The sequence below is a fragment of the Pteropus vampyrus genome, unplaced genomic scaffold (assembly GCF_000151845.1).
Source record: "Pteropus vampyrus isolate Shadow unplaced genomic scaffold, Pvam_2.0 Scaffold11, whole genome shotgun sequence".
In the NCBI taxonomy this organism is placed as follows: Eukaryota; Metazoa; Chordata; class Mammalia; order Chiroptera; family Pteropodidae; genus Pteropus; species Pteropus vampyrus.
Window position 1 is genome coordinate 16,835,323 of NW_011888792.1, and position 17,190 is coordinate 16,852,512.

General features: G+C 31.6%; 1 protein-coding gene across 1 annotated transcript in view; it reads right to left on the reverse strand.

The window, feature by feature from the left end:
* The window catches only part of ST8SIA4 (ST8 alpha-N-acetyl-neuraminide alpha-2,8-sialyltransferase 4), a 94,477-nt gene that overhangs the window by 42,491 nt on the left and 34,796 nt on the right, over positions 1 to 17,190 (reverse strand). The window contains exon 4 of the mRNA XM_011378472.1: positions 6,890 to 7,183. Coding sequence (XP_011376774.1) covers positions 6,890 to 7,183 — 294 coding nt within the window. The remainder of the gene's footprint in view (positions 1 to 6,889; positions 7,184 to 17,190) is intronic.

Below are 17,190 nucleotides of genomic sequence, written 5' to 3' on the forward strand. Positions count from 1 at the left end.
ATATATAGCATATATGTATACTACTTTTATTTTTCATCTATGCAACATATACCACTCCAGATATAATTTTTCATAATGTGCATTTATAAACGGAGCTATGTTTTTTTTTTAAAAAAACTTAATAATTGCAGAAATCCAAAGAAAAAATAAATTCAATAGACTAAATGGCCATATATATAGCATATATGTATACTACTTTTATTTTTCATCTATGCAACATATACCACTCCAGATATAATTTTTCATAATGTGCATTTATAAATGGAGCTATGTTTTTTTTTAAAAAAAAACTTAATAATTGCAGAAATCCAAAGAAAAAATAAATTCAATAGACTAAATGGCCTCATAATAAACATATATGCCTACACCTTCTATATTTATTTATATATATACATACATACATATATGCCTATATATATTCGGCTGTAGATATGCGTGTGTATGTGTATCTTTTACTATCAACAAGAAACATTTATATAAAGTGGGTTAGTTAAATTATAGTCTTGAAGAATATGAAGAATATTGAAATTCCAAGAGAAATGACTTTAAAGCAGGAATATTTTAGTAAGTTACTTCCATTATCCCAATGACCAAAAGTTACATGAACTTCCTTTAGGTTATAGAGAAGATATTCCTGAGGATGTTTATGAAAATTAAGTACAAAAGTTTACTGTGGTGATTTGAATATTCACTTCAGTAAGAACAAGTAAAGTATAGAAGCATTAAAACCCAAAGCCCAAAAGAATCTATATGACTATTTATGTCAATATCCACATTTTAAAGGATACAAATCTTACAGTGAAGGAGGTAAATAGTCTTGTCTATAGTCAAAATAGGAGAGGGTTTTTTTTGACCTTCCTTAGAAATCAAACTCCAAAATAATTATTGAGAAATTTTTAAGCAAGTAAACTCATTTGGGACCAATGTAAATACGCATTGTAAAGAGAATAAAAACATTTCCCAGATTTTGCAAATTTGGGAAACACTGGTATAGATCATGAGGGGTATATCAAGCACTTCAAATGAAAAAATTTTAATTCCAAAGAAATAAAATCGCCTATTTTATTCTCCATTAAAAGATAAAGAACAAAAGTCACAAATAGGACTCATATATAAATTTTTAAAATCTATATGAACTGAATTTACATTTTCTTTAAAACTTATTTTAGTGAAGATGTTTGCTTATAAAATTGTTGGATGACTTTAGAATTGTTAACTGTGAAAGTAACACCACAGAACATATGTACTTTTATCAATCTCAGTAATCGCCAATAAATCTTTAAGACAAGTGTTTATCTTGATTAATACAAAGTATCAGTTTATCAAATTAATGAGTAAAGTCACTGTTATATTAATATTAATATTAAAACAAATTAATAATTAGTATGTGGTGACAAAATATAACAAATACATAATTTTTGTTACAAGTAGAATTAAAATAATAAAACTAATGGATCATATACATTCTGAAATAATTAACACTTATTTTGTTTTTTATTTAAATATTTTAGTAATAGTTCATAATAATTGCCAGGGGGCAAAGGATTCAAATATAAACTTTGGATATTTTTTCCAGAACTGATTATAAACAAATATAATATTTAAATCAATTAAGCTCTTAAATATAAATATGTGAATAGAGATAAGCATTATAATAAGAAATAGAAGAATAGAGATGATAACTATAAGAGCAAACTCCCTAAAATGCAAACTTCAAAAAAAAAAATGTACAAGAGTACATATGATTCTAATCTAGAACTAACTATATATGTTTAGTTTCATAAAATGTAATTTTAAAATATGCTCATTTATCTATCTATCCTGGGAGAAATCTTAAGAAATTATCTATGGTAGTCAGTAGTGAATCTATTTTTTTACACTGTTCATTTTTTTTTCAACGTATAGAAAAATAAGAAAAGTATAACCATCTCACTCAAAAAATTAGGACTTAGCTCTTAATGATTCATATTATAGTAATTATAGAAATAAGATGTTTTTTGCCTAAAACTATTTTATAAAAATGTATTTTATATGTCCTAAATATTATTTTAAAATTGTATATTAAATTATATCATTGGGTTAATTTTTTTGGAAGTTTTTAGCTTGTACATTGATAATTTTATTATAAATGTATAAAGAAAAAACCTTGATTTTTATATCTAGTCACATTTTACAAATTTCAACAAATCATTTTATAGTTACAAAAATCCCCTCTTTGGTCTTAAAGTCTTATGAAAATTGTTCCAGTTCTCAAAAGAAAAATTACCAAATAGCAATAAAAATATATAGACCGGTGTGGCTTCTGAAGAATACCAATGAAAAGCTTGCAATCCCAAACCAGTTTAATACATTTATGTATTCTCCTAAATGTGTAATTATAGCTTTTATTTGTCCCTATTAGATAACCCTTTTATTATTTTGTAAGATTGTTTTAAAATTGGAATCCAGCTATATTTTTTCCCCTACTGTTTCACTTAACATGGCTTGGGAAGAATGACCATACATTAAAACAATCTAAGAATCTCTTCAAGTTTTGTGATTTATAATTATATTTTCTGAGCCTTAAAAAAAAAAAAAACCCTACAAAGGAATGGACGTTTAAAGTTAGTAAGCCATCATAATTTTCAGAAAAGTTTACATAATGTAATTTGACAATATGAAAACTACCTAAATGATTCTCATTGTGTTCAAGAACCTTTTGCTTTCCATGTCACTTATACTTTCTGCTTGTAATTGCAGTACTTGGAAAGGCCTTCACATTTTAACATTGTGATTATGTGCACCTAAAATGCATGTACTGGGTGCTCTAAACCTTTCATAAGAGACAACAAACTCTAGTAATCAATAGAGGATATAAAACTCTCTAAAGTATTTCCCTGAATTGTGTATTAACCACAGGGTTTCAAAGAGATGTAAAATAAGTACTTCAAGATTTTTGGGAACTTTGCTCTTGTTTTAGTATCATGAGAATCTTGTTTAATCAGCATTCACATCTCTTTATTTTCTTTCAGAGTTTTAGTAGCTGTGTAAGGTACAAACACTATACTGCATGCATTAATGTATTAATTTCATTAATTCCACAGAAAAAATTACCTTTCACATATATTGTGTGTACAAATTTCCAAAGTATTTCAAAAGTGGAAAGGCATCTCTACAGCTACTTTTTATATCCTGGGCCACAGTTTAGAACTTAATCACTTGACATTTCAGGGGGAAGATATGGACACATGAACGAGAAAGTAGCAAGGTAAATTCTTTCTGGAGAACTCAAAATAAGTCTTGTGAAAAACATCTAAAGCATAGTAATCAAAAGAAAGCATACCATTAACATCACTGGTGGTCGGAAGTTTTGTCTTGTTGCTCTTTGAAATGGAATATTTAGGAATTAGTGAAGTAGTTTATATTTAATGATTATTGAAGAAAAGTGGATAAGATAAAACATAAAAGGAGAGTACTGATGAACTAATTTAAAGGCTGTGTACTTTCTATATTTAATATATGTAGTTCCTTCTGGATTCTAATGATCTTAAAATGCCCTGTTTGAACCATGCCTCTTATTTTGTGTCTTGCTATTGGTAGTGAATAGAGATATATAAACCAGAATCAAAAGTAGAGAACAAAAGTACTAATTTCAAAGATTATATAAAAAGGAAAAAGACCCAGAATAGTCAAGATAATACTGATGAAGAACAAAGTCAGCAGACTGACACTCCCTGAGTTCAAGAATTACCATAAAGCTACAGTAATCAGGGTTGTATGGTGTTGGTGAAGAATAGACAAATAGATCAACAGAATGTGTAAGGAGCCCAGAAATAGACTCACATAAATATAGTGAACTAATATTTTAGAAAGAAGTAAACATAATACATTGGAGAAAAGATAGTTCAAAAAATGGTGCTGAAACTACCGGATGTCCACATCCAAAAAAATGAATCTATACATAGATCTTATACCCTTCACACAAAAAAAAAATACCTCAAAATAGACCAGAGTTGTAAATGCAAAATGCAAAACTTTATACTCTTAGAAGAAAACACAGAAAAAAATCTATATAACTTTGGGTTTGGTGATGGCATTTTAGATATAACACTAAAGGCGTGATCCATAAAAGAAATAATTGACAATCTGGACTTCATTAAAAATAAAAACTTATGCTCTGCAAAATACAAAACCAAGAAAATGAGAAGACGAGCCACAGACTTGGAAAACATATTTGCAAATATACATCTGATAAAGAACAGTTATCCAAAACATATAAGAACTCTTAAAACTCAACAAAAACTAATGACCTGACTAAAAAATGGGCCAAACACGTTAAAAAACACTTCGCTAAGGAAAGATACAGATGGCAAATAAGTACATTAAAAGACGCTCCACATCATATGTCATCAGAGAAATGCAAATTAAAATAAATATAAAACATCACTACATACCTATCAGAATGGCCAAAATCCAGAACACTGAAAACACGAAACACTGGTGAAGATGTGGAAATAGAGGAATTTACATTCATCACTGGTGGGAATGTACAACGGTACAGCTGCTTTGGAGGACAGCTTAGAAATTTCTTACAAAAGTATACAAACTCTTATTATAAGTTCCAGCAATTGTACTCCTTAGCTTTTACCCAAATGAGTTGAAAACTAGGTCTACCCAAAACCTGCACACAGATTTAATAGCAGCTTCATTCATAATTCCCAAACCTTGGAATCAATAGGTGAATGAATAAATAAACTGGTACATCCAGATGACGGACTATTATTCAGCACTGAAAATGAGCTACCAAGCTATAAAAAGACATGGAGGAATTTTTAAAGCATATTATTAAGTAAACAAAGCCAATGTGAAAAGCTAAATGTTGTATGATTCCAACTATATGACATTCCAGAGGAGGCAAAACTATGGTGACAGTAAATAGATCAGTGCTTGTCATGAGTTAGTTAATGGGGAGGAAAGAATGAATAGGTTAAGCACAGAGGATTTTTAGGGCAGTTAAACTACTCTGTATGGTACTAGAATGGTGGATACATGTCATATGTGTCAAAGCCCATAGAATGTACAAACAAAGAATGAACTATAATTTAAACTATGGACTTTGGGTGATAATGTATCAGTGTAGATTCATCAGTTGTAACAAATTGAATCTTAGTACAATTTTGAATCTTAATAAGCTATCACTGGAGTGTACCATGTACATGTCTGTGTGTGTCACAGCATGTGACAAGAGTGGTGTCTTTGTTTTTCTATGAATCAACTGATACTCAACATTAATATCTCAAAAAATAGGAAATGTTCTTAGCACAATTATAACATTGTATAGTTACTCTCTGTTAAGAACACATTATTTTTTCCAGTCAAATTGAAATTACCAGGAATCTTTGTAACTTAAAAAAAAATACTTATTCTCCAAAGCACGTATTTTATCCTACTTTGTTGAAACTTTGTGCCAAACATCAATAGAATGAACGTTGAATAATCGTGATGTAATTATAAGAATGCGATTTAATTTTGTGCAGAATAACACAATCCAAGAAACTGTCAGGAGGCTTAAACAAGGAAACGGGAAATCCTTGAAAGTATTTCAATAACAAAACAAAATGAAAACACTTTAGCCCAGTCTCAATTACAGCATTTGAAGCAAACTATTTTTAACTCTGGGCTTGGAAACCTTTTTCTTTTAGGAGTTTTAGACACTGTATTTAATTGGTCCCTTGAACCTGCCCTTCCTTTCCATGTCCACTGATTCTGCCCTACATCCTTATCATGTTATGAATAAATTGGTCAAAAGCCTAATTGGTTTTCATTCCACTAGCACCTCACCTTGCCAATGCAGAGTCTGCAGTTACACAATTTACTCTCCTAAATTCACACAGCTAACTGTGCTTAATGCAGGAAAAAATGAATTCTCTTCCCAACCAGATCACAAGTAATTTTTCCAATTTTATATTACAATGCTCCACATGGACTCCATAATTCTACAGGTTTACTGTGTACTTAATCATTTCCTGCCTCAGTTTGCTCGAATGATAGAATAAGATTTCCTTCTGTTTCCTTCCCTTTCCCTCTCTCTTACTCCTCTCTCCCTCCTTCCCTCGACAGCATACTCTCTTATCATTTGTTTATGCCCTATCTGCTTGTGCTTCCCTCTGTTACCACCATAAACCCTATGCATTCCTTTTCAGCAGTGATCAGTTCTTCCTCATTTTTGTATCCATAGCATCTGACACTTAGTAGATATTCAATAAATACACATTATTGCTTATCTTTGTGTCACGTATTTTGCACACATATATATGACTGAATTTGGCCTTTTTGATCATTTGGTACTTTTAAACAAGAATCTATTTATTAGGCTTTTCTTCTGAGCTTGAGTTAATAAAAGGAAAATGTTGACTTAATTCATAAAAATGGCATCTGTAACTTTTGTGGGGAAGCATTAAGGAATAGTATCTCAGCCAGCCTTCTCTACCACTAGTAGGCCTGTTAACTACACATGGGTCTTAATTGCTTCTAAAATATATTTAACATTTATGCTTCCACAATATTACCCACTAGCCATTTAGCACTTCTGTTGGTAGTTTTCTTACCCCAAATTCATCAGTTTTACTCTGATTCTTATTATTTAACACAGAAAATCTAAAAAACAGCAATTTGTTCATGACGGACATAAATAAGTGCCAAGTTCAAATATTTGCTTTTTCAAGAAAGAGAATGAGGTAAAATACTATATAGCACATAAACAAAATTCAAGTTGGTGAATAGCCACTATAAAATAATGGAAACATATATCCATTGGGAGATTTTATGGAGGCTCCTTCCTGTCTAGGGGAAATGTTTAGTTATGTGTTCCATTGTGCCAAGGACAGACTGGTCCTTTCCAGACACTTACCCTCTGACAGCATGAATAAGTCTCAATGATGGATACGCTGTTCGCACTTTCAGTTTATTCTTAAGGATTAATGCATTAACCCACTCCACGTGCTTCTCTCCTCCTTTGACCATGAAAGCAGGAATCCAAAGGACACTGTCATTCAGCATGGAAAGTCTATGCACAAATTTTTCTCTGTCACTCTCATTCCGAAAGCCTCCAAATGCTCTTTGTACAACTGATGGATTCATGGTAATAAAATCTGATTTAGTTCCCACATCTGCAGCAAACTCCACCACAGGGGCTAGATTACACCTGAAGAGGAAAAAATTAATGGACAAATGAAAAATAAATATGAAACATTCACTCCTAAAAAGGTGTGCATGAAGAGAATGGAGAACAAGTATTTTTTTTAACCAGGTGGGAAAAAAAAAAAGATAATCTGGCAGAATTACATTTTTAGTAAGTCACCACACATTCAGGAATATTGTCTTCAATAAAGATGTACTCTTCTGGTATAGAGATCAAATTGTCATTTATGTTAATTTAACCTATTGTCTAAAAATACTCTTTTCTGTTATCTTCATAAAACCATATGATATGGATTCCTAACGTGAATTTATGATGGTAAATTTGGCTGTTGTCATGATGTAGGAAATCTAAACCACATGCTGTTCTTTCTATAAGTAAGTAAAACACATGAGACTTGATATTCCAGTCCACACCACTTGTTAAGCTTAAGTCATTTCAACAACTTTATAAACATATGACAGCGGCTATTCTGTCTCCTGAAGTTAAGGGAAAACTATAATTCCTTATAGTATTTTCCACAACCATATTTGTAATTACCTTCTAGAGGCCTAAATGGGAAATAAAAGTAAGAAAAAATGGAGTTATCACACTTCATATTCTTTTTGAAATATTAAATAACGCAGAAGAGCCCTTACTGTAAGGTTAAATATCTTTCCGTTCCTTTTGAGGACATCCTCAAAATGCTTGTTTTTCCTGCTAGCAGGCCACATGCCCTCTCTGGAGGAGGGACAGGCTGGTTGTCCTGTTCTCACCACTGAAGCTTCAGGACCTCTCAAAGTGCCCAGGCTTGATTTTATTCTTGTAATCTGATTTCATGCTTGTATTACAAGAACGCTTTGGAGAACATCTTGAATTTCGTCTTTGACCAATTTGTGATGCTTTTTTGAATCTGTCACATTAATCTTTGGATTAAAAAATAATCTTATATTTGAAAATATTTTAACTTGCCAAAAAAAGGCAAATTTTAATTAGTCGATTAGTGAAAAAAATAGATTTTTAACAAACAAGAGTTTGCTAATTTGGAAAAAAAAATTATTTCAATCTATTCAATCTATACTGTCATGAAAACACACACACATATACACACATGCACACAGAAAAAATTTCTTCTTTGCTTTTCCTTTCCTTATATCAGTCTTTCAGGGGGAGGGAAAATAAAGCAATTTCCTTTTTCTGCATTTTGACTGCATTATAAGTTTCTCACATTTCTCTTCCTTGTGCATTTTGCCACGTTAATTAAGTTCTTATACGAGTTAAATTTAATTAAAAAGTAAAGTGTGTGCTCTGCTATTAAAAATATTGGCTTGTATATCCTTCTTTATCTCTTTTAATTAATACATCCTATTACTTCTTAGATCTTTGAAAACATTTAACTACCACAACAAATATCTTTCATCTCACACAATTAAGCATTGTCTATGATGAGCTACTACGAGAAAACAAATAAAAATTAGGACATCATATTATTTAGAAATAAATACTCTTTTCAAGTTATATGTATTTAATGACACCCACTATATTATATGAGAGCATTTTTTTGTCTCTATCCATGATCCACGCATTATTTGAGATTAGATATTATTCATTCCCATCACAGTTAAAATATTTATGAATGGGATTGCCCTGGAAAAGAACAGCTACATATGAACAGAAGCCAGAATGAATGTCTTAGCAGTGGAACTCACGGAAGATTGAAGACATGATAATTTTCAAAGTTCTAAAATGCACTCCATACCAGCTTTAAAAAATAGTCTAAAATTTTAACCAAGCTGATTAGCAGATGAATTTGGATACTGTAGGAACATATATTCTGGACATCTTTATTACAGACTCTTCTCCTTCCTCAGGTAAAAAAAAAATAGACAACATTTGTTAACGTTGCGGTTAACATGCCCTCGTCAGTGGGGCTGGCTTCAGACGTATCGTTCTGCTATAACAATTCCTCAGCAATTCTTTTCAGAGGATTTCAACTGTAGAAAGACAATATCTACACTTCATCTTCTCCATACTTATAAGAATAATCCAAGCCAATCCAGTTAAAGAGAATGAAAATAACATTCCTGAACGTTTTCAGGAAAAAAAAATTGATTTATTACTTTATACTTTCATTACTTTTTCTTATAACATGTTTAAAAGCTCCCCCACCTCAATGTTTACTAACACTCACTCTTTTAGGATTGACTCAACATGTTTCTAAAACATTATTGCCTGGCCATGTGTCATTAAGAGCTAAAGAGATTTTCATCAATAAAGTTGGGTAATAAAAGATTTTCCATCTTGGAAGCAAAAGGAAATTAACAGAATAAGAATATTTCTGGAGAATAAGGATGACCCAGAGACAAACTAACATATTTGATACAATCAGAGAATGCTAAATGGCTGTGATTCTAACTAAAAGAAACCAGGAGATCAAAGAGTAATTAATCCACATGAGCTTTATTGTAAAGTTTTTATGAGCTAAACATAGTCCAACCAGGCTTTGTGAGAGACAGAGATAGTGGTACTGAAAATAGCATGACAGAAGGACGCATTGTAAAATATAACCTGCGCTGACTCCAAGAGTCCGGTTGTTCATTTTCCTTGCAGTGACTGTCTAATTTTTCATTAGAAGGAAAGATTAACATCATATCTACATGTTGCCAGTAAATTAACTATTCTGTGGTTGAGTCAGATATTTAGTCATATAATTAACTGACTGCCACATAATCAGGGCAAGCATTAAGAAGCCAAAGTAACGGAGCAACCGTGTTGCACTCCAGCAAATCAGTAGACTTGTAAACTTCATAGCGATAGTAGTAGCAATACAGCTGATTGAGCAAGATTATGAATAGATTTGCAATGACACATTTTTAATCTTCCTTTCTTTAAATCTTCTTTGGGATTATAATATTCAAAAGTAGCCAGAATGTGTAGCAAGCATTTATGAAATAACATGTTATTTGACATGCTATTCTTAAACTCATAAAATTGAAGAGTGGCCAATTTTTAAATGATGGATTTTTGTGAGTCAAAATTACTGAGTGCATAAGAATATTTAAAACACCTAAGTTCTATTTCTTTAGCCAAATTAAATTCTTTGTTTTGTCCAACTATTTTTGACATATTAAAAACCTGAAAACATATACAAGAATCAGGTATGTTGGCCAAACTGCCCAATTTTCAAGTTGTTTATGTTCATTTTCCATCATTGATGAAAAACTTGCAGAAATGCAACTAAAACCTCTTGCTCTCTAGACCTCTATAACTTCTTCCGTGATCTCACACTACACATGATTGCCTTTCAACATTCCTTTTATGCAGAATTGAAGGTATTTTTGTTCTTCAAGGTTATATAATTTTTAAAATTCATTTTAATATTAATTCATCTAATTTTTTAAGGAAAGACATGCTTATTTCATGTATAGCACCTCAAGATCACAGAATTCCCTGGGAAGACATATCTCTTAGATTTGTCAATATTCTATGCATTTCCCTTAAGTTATAGCTCAACAGTTTAAGCAACGAAGAAATCCCTCTTTCAATAGCTCAACAACTTTGTCTTGAGAATTCGTTGTACAGATATTACACTGCATGCACAAAACTCTTTTTTCTGGCTATCTTACCATTTATGCTATTTTTACAATGATATAATCTGGCCAAAATATAATCTTGACAGTTATTATTAGTAATATCGATAAGATGATGCTCATTCACTTGTTTATTCATCTCATTGTGTGTGTTATATATTTGTGCTAGCCACAGGACCAGTGATCCACGATACTGAGGTAAAACAGTGTGTACTGTGATAAAAGATATTGTTAATTCTTTACACATATAACATAGGTTAAGTGAGAAGAAAACAATATTAAGTGGATTACAGACTAAGTTTATCACCAGTAGTTAATGTCCAGACAAATTACACAGATGTTATTTAATAAGTTATTTGGGGGGAAGGTGAAGGGAGAAGGTATGCCAAAGAATGGGTATATGGTGCTTAATTCAAATAAAATGTTAAATATCCACCTAATAATATCCAACTTTAGCTTATAATTTAAGAAATAAAAGGTATTTAGCTTAGTTTCTGCCTTCAGCTATTTTTTCAATAGTAGCAATATGGGCATTGGCGTTCACATCCCAACATATGTGATCTTAGACAAGTTACTTAAACTTTCTGAGATCTAACTTTTTCTGTAAATGAAGTTATTAACACTGATTGGAATGTTATTGAAAAAAATGGAACAGAACATGTTAATATCCTTTCGGGATTGCTTGCTTAGAGTTGGTAGTAAATATTAGTTTATACTCATCTTTTTTACATGCTCTTTCCTTTTACGACCTATTGTGAGAGGCAAAAGAAATTCAGGTAAGCAAATTAAAGAGCATGTAAAATAGGAAGAACTGACAACAGTGTAAAAAAAAAAAAGATTTATTTATAGCATATTTAATAAACCATTTTGTCTGGAATTTAGGCACCCCCAAAACTAACTGGGGCTTGAATGGTTGATTCAATGGTTGATTGCGAATATCTTGAGTATTAGACAGAGCAAATCTGACTGCACAGGCAATGTGAAACCTAGAAGCTCATAGACATGTCAGTGTACTTAAGAAAAATATAACATAAGTGTGCAAGAGAATAAGGCTCTACAATTAGAACTTTGAAAGTTCATATATAAGGTAGTGAAGATCTTTTATTATAACAATAAGAAGAATAGCTAGGTTTTATTGAGCACTTATTATGTGCCAAAACTATTTTATTTCCTTTGCGTGTAAATTATATGCAACTCTCATAATAATCCCATGAGACAGGCACTATCATATGTTTCCTCATTGGTGAAGAAACTGAATTGCAGTGAATTGTATAAGTTTTACACAGTTTGCAAGTGGTAGAGGCAGGTTTTAAGCTCTCAAACATTGCATACCAGTTAATCCCTGTGAATGAAAAGGAAGAACTAGACCACAGAACAAATTTAGAGAACTTCACAAATTTAGTTGCAGCTGAATGTGATACAGCTATGACTTTTATCATCTCATTGATTTTATTGATTCGCATGTCTGATTGGAAGGTCTGGTTGGCTAAAGTGGAGGTTTCATCCTTCCTCACTCCCCAAAGGTGAGGATGAGGGTGGGAGAAGATGACAATCTCAGCACATGGAAGGTCACTTCTAGGAAGGGATCTATAAAAAGTTGTGCTTCTCTGAAAAATCTCCAAAGCAAATAGACATGGAAAGGAATGTGAAGAAAAAGAAAAGGTTGATTCTGGGATTCTTACCAGTGGGGTATGGAAGAAAGGCCAGGTAATTAAAAGCAGGTTGCTGGATAGGATGGGGTTTGGGGAACTGGGTGAAAAAGATGAAAGAATTAAGAAGTACAAACTGATTGTAATGAAGTAGTCGAGGGGATATATAGTACAGCACAGAGAATATAGTCAATAATACTGTAATAACCATGTATAGTGCCAGGTACTAAACTAATGGAGGGGAGGGGAATCACTTCATAAATTATATAAATGTCTAACTATTATGCTGTACACCTGTGATTCCACATTTTTAATCAAACTCAAAGTTAGCATTTTTCATCCTTCTCCTTGGAGCCTACTTAATTTTGAGTGGTGTGACAAGTCATCACTTATTTTTCAAGAAAAAATAAGAAATGGACGAAGGAATAAAAGGAATATTAAAAGAAGTAAAAGGGAAAAATTAACACATCAGGAGGAACAATAACTTACAAATATATTTTTCTCAATTAAAAATAAAGTCTTACAGCTCCTGGTGGTCAGTGCATAATTGTGTGCACGTAGAAGGTAAGAGCTTTAACTGCTGTTCTCTATCTGGGGCTTGACAACATATTTGTAGAAGTTCCTAAACTTCATGAGCTTTGTTAAAAACTTACTGCTACATTATATAAAATTGCAAAGGAATTTAAATATGATCTGTTCATTTCATCTTTTATCACAATTAAAGAATTGCACGTGTTTTTTTCCCCCACAACAGTGAATATGGACATATACACATATATGCAAGAGTAATATCTATTCAAATTATTATAAATCCATGTTCTTTGAAACTGCATATAGGATGAATACTAAGCATACCCTCTAAATGCTTTTTTTTATAATTAAAAAAAGTAGTATCATTTTAATTTTCTGAATAAAGTATAAAGAGAAATTTCTGGCACCTGTTCATTGTCTTGGTAAAAATCCATGATGGTATATTAAAGACAAGAGGGTAGGAAACCAAGCAAGAACTCTTAGAATGCATTTCCATGCACTCTTGTCAAAATCAGGGAACTGAACTTCTCCATTGATTGGTGGTTGCTTGAACAGTTGCTACTGTTTTATAGAGGAAAGAACTATTTAGCATGGGTTCATCTTCTTAAAAATTAATTTCTGCATTAAAAAGAAACAAACAGAATTCATGAAATATTATGGCTGATACTTTAATCACCCATGCCAGAAAGCTAAGGCAGAGAAATCATAACTTTTCTCTTTGCAATTCATGGTGTTAAGAAACTAGGTACCACGGGTTCATTACAGTGTCTGCAGGAAACATATCTGAGTTTTCTAACTTTTAGTGTTTACACCATCAAACTTGTCACAGTACCATTGCCTTGACATTTTATTTTATTGTTTAAGAAAATAAACTAAAAACATGTTCTTTGGGCATTATAAATTACAAATGTATTTTTTCTTTTTACTTTTTTTGAAAGTACAGTCCAATGTTGAGAAATGATTTCTAACTTAGTGCATATGATTTATTCAACACTTGGCCTCCTAAAGACAGTTGGTATAACGACCAGAAAATTTAGGCATTCTGATTCCGGTCAAGCACTGAGAAAAGTATCAAGTCATAAGAAGATAACAGTGAATGTTTTATTTTCTGATATCACAAGGTAGGCCAAGGCAACTTCTCATTCATTACATCATATTTATTCTATGTGGATCTTTCTTATGCTCTATCTTAGTAGAAAGTCACATTTTGACTCTACTGAAAGGCCTCGATCCATAAATTTTTTAACTTTCATATCTTATTTATTACAAAGCTCTAAAAATTCCTCTCAGAAAATTTCTCCTGAATATATTCTCTGTCCATTGAACTATTTATATTTTCTTAGTTTAGCCACCACCATGTTTCTTTGAACCATCATTGCAATAATTTCTTAATTAATTATTTTGAAGCTGTTAGATATATTAGTGGATCGTTAATTAAATTTGGGGTCATTGATTAGCAACTTTTAACAAATAAAAAAGAACAGAATGGATTATAATAGAAAATGTAAGATTTCCTTGCACATAATTTTATAAAACTTTGTTCCAGATATATGTGTTTGTAATAATAGTGGAAGCAATAGTAGAAGTATATTATGATGTAAGTTGTATTTCTTACCATGCCTCTTTATTAAACAATATTGCTCTAATCAGTTCTTTAACGCGAGGACTCCAACTTTATCATTCTCTGTTTCAAGGTTAGTATTATCTTATTAAAATGTACATTTGATCATGTTGCTATCCTATCCAAAAATCTTCAGTAATATTGATCAAGGGCTTCATAGCTTATACCTACTCTTACTTTCAGAATGTTCTCTATCTACACTCATTGCCTGTTTTAGATCTGAATGGCATCGGACTATACTCTTTGTACTTTTCTGTGTCCCATTGTTTATGATGATGTCTTTGCCTAAAGTGACCTCTCTAGCCTCTAACCTAAAAAAAGTCATAAGTATTCTTAAAACTCAAAGGATAATAGCCATTGCAATGCTTTACAGGTTTTCTTTGGCAGAACTAATTGCTTCCATTGCAGTGTTCTAAAATACTTACTTATATCTTTATTCTACCATGCATGAAATTCTCTCACATTTAGTTGCTTGTATAGAGTTGACGTATATCTTTAATGAAATTAGTAGAGACGACCATAATAATAATGAGACTTACTCTGTATGTACATGTGAAATGAGAACTATTCACAATGGTATTTGATCAGTGGTCTTCTAGAGCACTGCTGATGCTCTAAACCAGGTCCTGAAAACATACAGGCCCTTGGACCAGATGTTAACAGAACTCTGAAAAATGGGTAACTTTGTTTATACATTTCTCTATTTAAAGGGGATAGCCTCTCCTGGGCCTGTCATGATTAATGCAAAAGAAAAAAAAGCTACCACCTGGATTGGAGGCCTCAGGCTGTCAGTTTGTGAGCTCTGCACTAAATCTTCTGATTTCCTGTTCAATATTTATTTTTAACATGTTAGTTCAGTTGAACTTGTTAAACATGTTCCACTGGAAAGCTGATATAGTGTGTGTTTTGGGAGATAAGCTAAGGAAAACAAAAGGTATCAGTAAATATGTTAAGCTGAAAACTGCATTTTAACTGCAATTGTTATAATGTTTAACTCTCAGAAATTGTGCTAACCAAATTAGATCAAAACTGAAAAAAAAATTGTCCTTTTAAGTTGGAATTATTTACACTTAAACAAGAAATATAATCTACTTCACCAAAATACCTATTTTAAGTGACTAGTGTTTTCTGTAAGCAGAACTATCATTACTCAAAACGAGTTTGGAAACTAGAGAAGTCCTAAAGGATGATTTTTTAAAAAAATACCCTAATTTTTAAAAATACTCATAAGTCAAAATTTACCCATAAAAAGAATTGGTACCTAAGGATGAAAAGCGGGGAAAAAAAACTATAGCATTTAGCATTCTTCCAATTGTTAGGATCCCTCCCCACTTAATTTTATTAAAGCATAACAGTTTCAGTTTGTGGTTTGTAAAAAATGAAACTCCCAGTTCTCTCTTAACCAAGACAGTGTTTGGTTTTCTGTTGAACTTCATATAAAATATTGAGCTATGCTTAAAAGTCTATTGTATGTTAAAATTGTCCAAGACTTAGAAATCTTCTCACGAATAATTAAAAATAGATCGTAAATATCTTTAATCTAAAAGGAACCAAATTAAGCATTCCAAATATTAATTGTTTTCTTAAATTACATATAGAAGATCATACCTGGAGAATTTGAAAAATTAAAGTGAAGGGCAAGGCATGTATATATACATGTTACAAAACTGAGTAGGATTATTAATGAACTCAATCATCAAGGTCTAAAGAGCATGAAAAGCACATCCACACAAGACTCTGATAAGATGGTGAGCACAAAGAACAAGGGCAATAATATCCATAAAAATATGAATCACTGAAAAGAAATTATTTTTCCTGTCCCAAATGGAACTGCCTTAAACCTTAGTTTCATTCGTTTTATAATTAATTCCTTCTGTCTCTCTGGTGGCAATGCTCTGTTCCTAGCTCTATTATTATTACTGTCACTGTACTATTTTGTTATTCTTTCTGTCTGTCTCCTCAAAAAGACTGCAAATCCCAAACAGAACAGACTACATAATTTATCTTTATATCCGTCATACCTCCTGAAGTCCCTCAGAACTTGGCATCTAGTAGTTGCTTGATAATTGTTTTTGAAGGAAGAAATACTTGTTGAATAACGTGACAACAGATTAATAAAACTACTCCTTCCATTTTTTAAACGTAAAATAAATGTTTTTTGAATTTTTTAATAATCATATTTAGGAACCATACATTTAATACCAAAAGTCATACTGGTAGTCAAAAATAATTATGGATTCTAATTTGGAACATCCTTCCTAAACAATTAATGTATCATAGTAAAAAAAAATCACTCCCAGTTTTTAATAGGATTACCATGCTTTTGAATCAAGACTGTATTGTTTAGTCTGATCATTAATATAATTCACTAAACATTATAAGAGCTAAATGTTACTACCTTATACCCAATACCACACATATTTAAGTTATTCAAACCCAAAGAACATCCAAATAATTGAGTATCAGTAATCATATTTTACAAATAAGGTGGAGGAGCTTCAGTTTACAAATCTCCAGAGCTAGGATTTGAACCCAACTTTGAATCTGAAACAAAATGAATCCAAAATTTATTGCACGATACTGCAGTTTCAAATGATTTTGCTTATCTGAAATACATATTGTCTCTCTCTCTCTCTCTCTCTC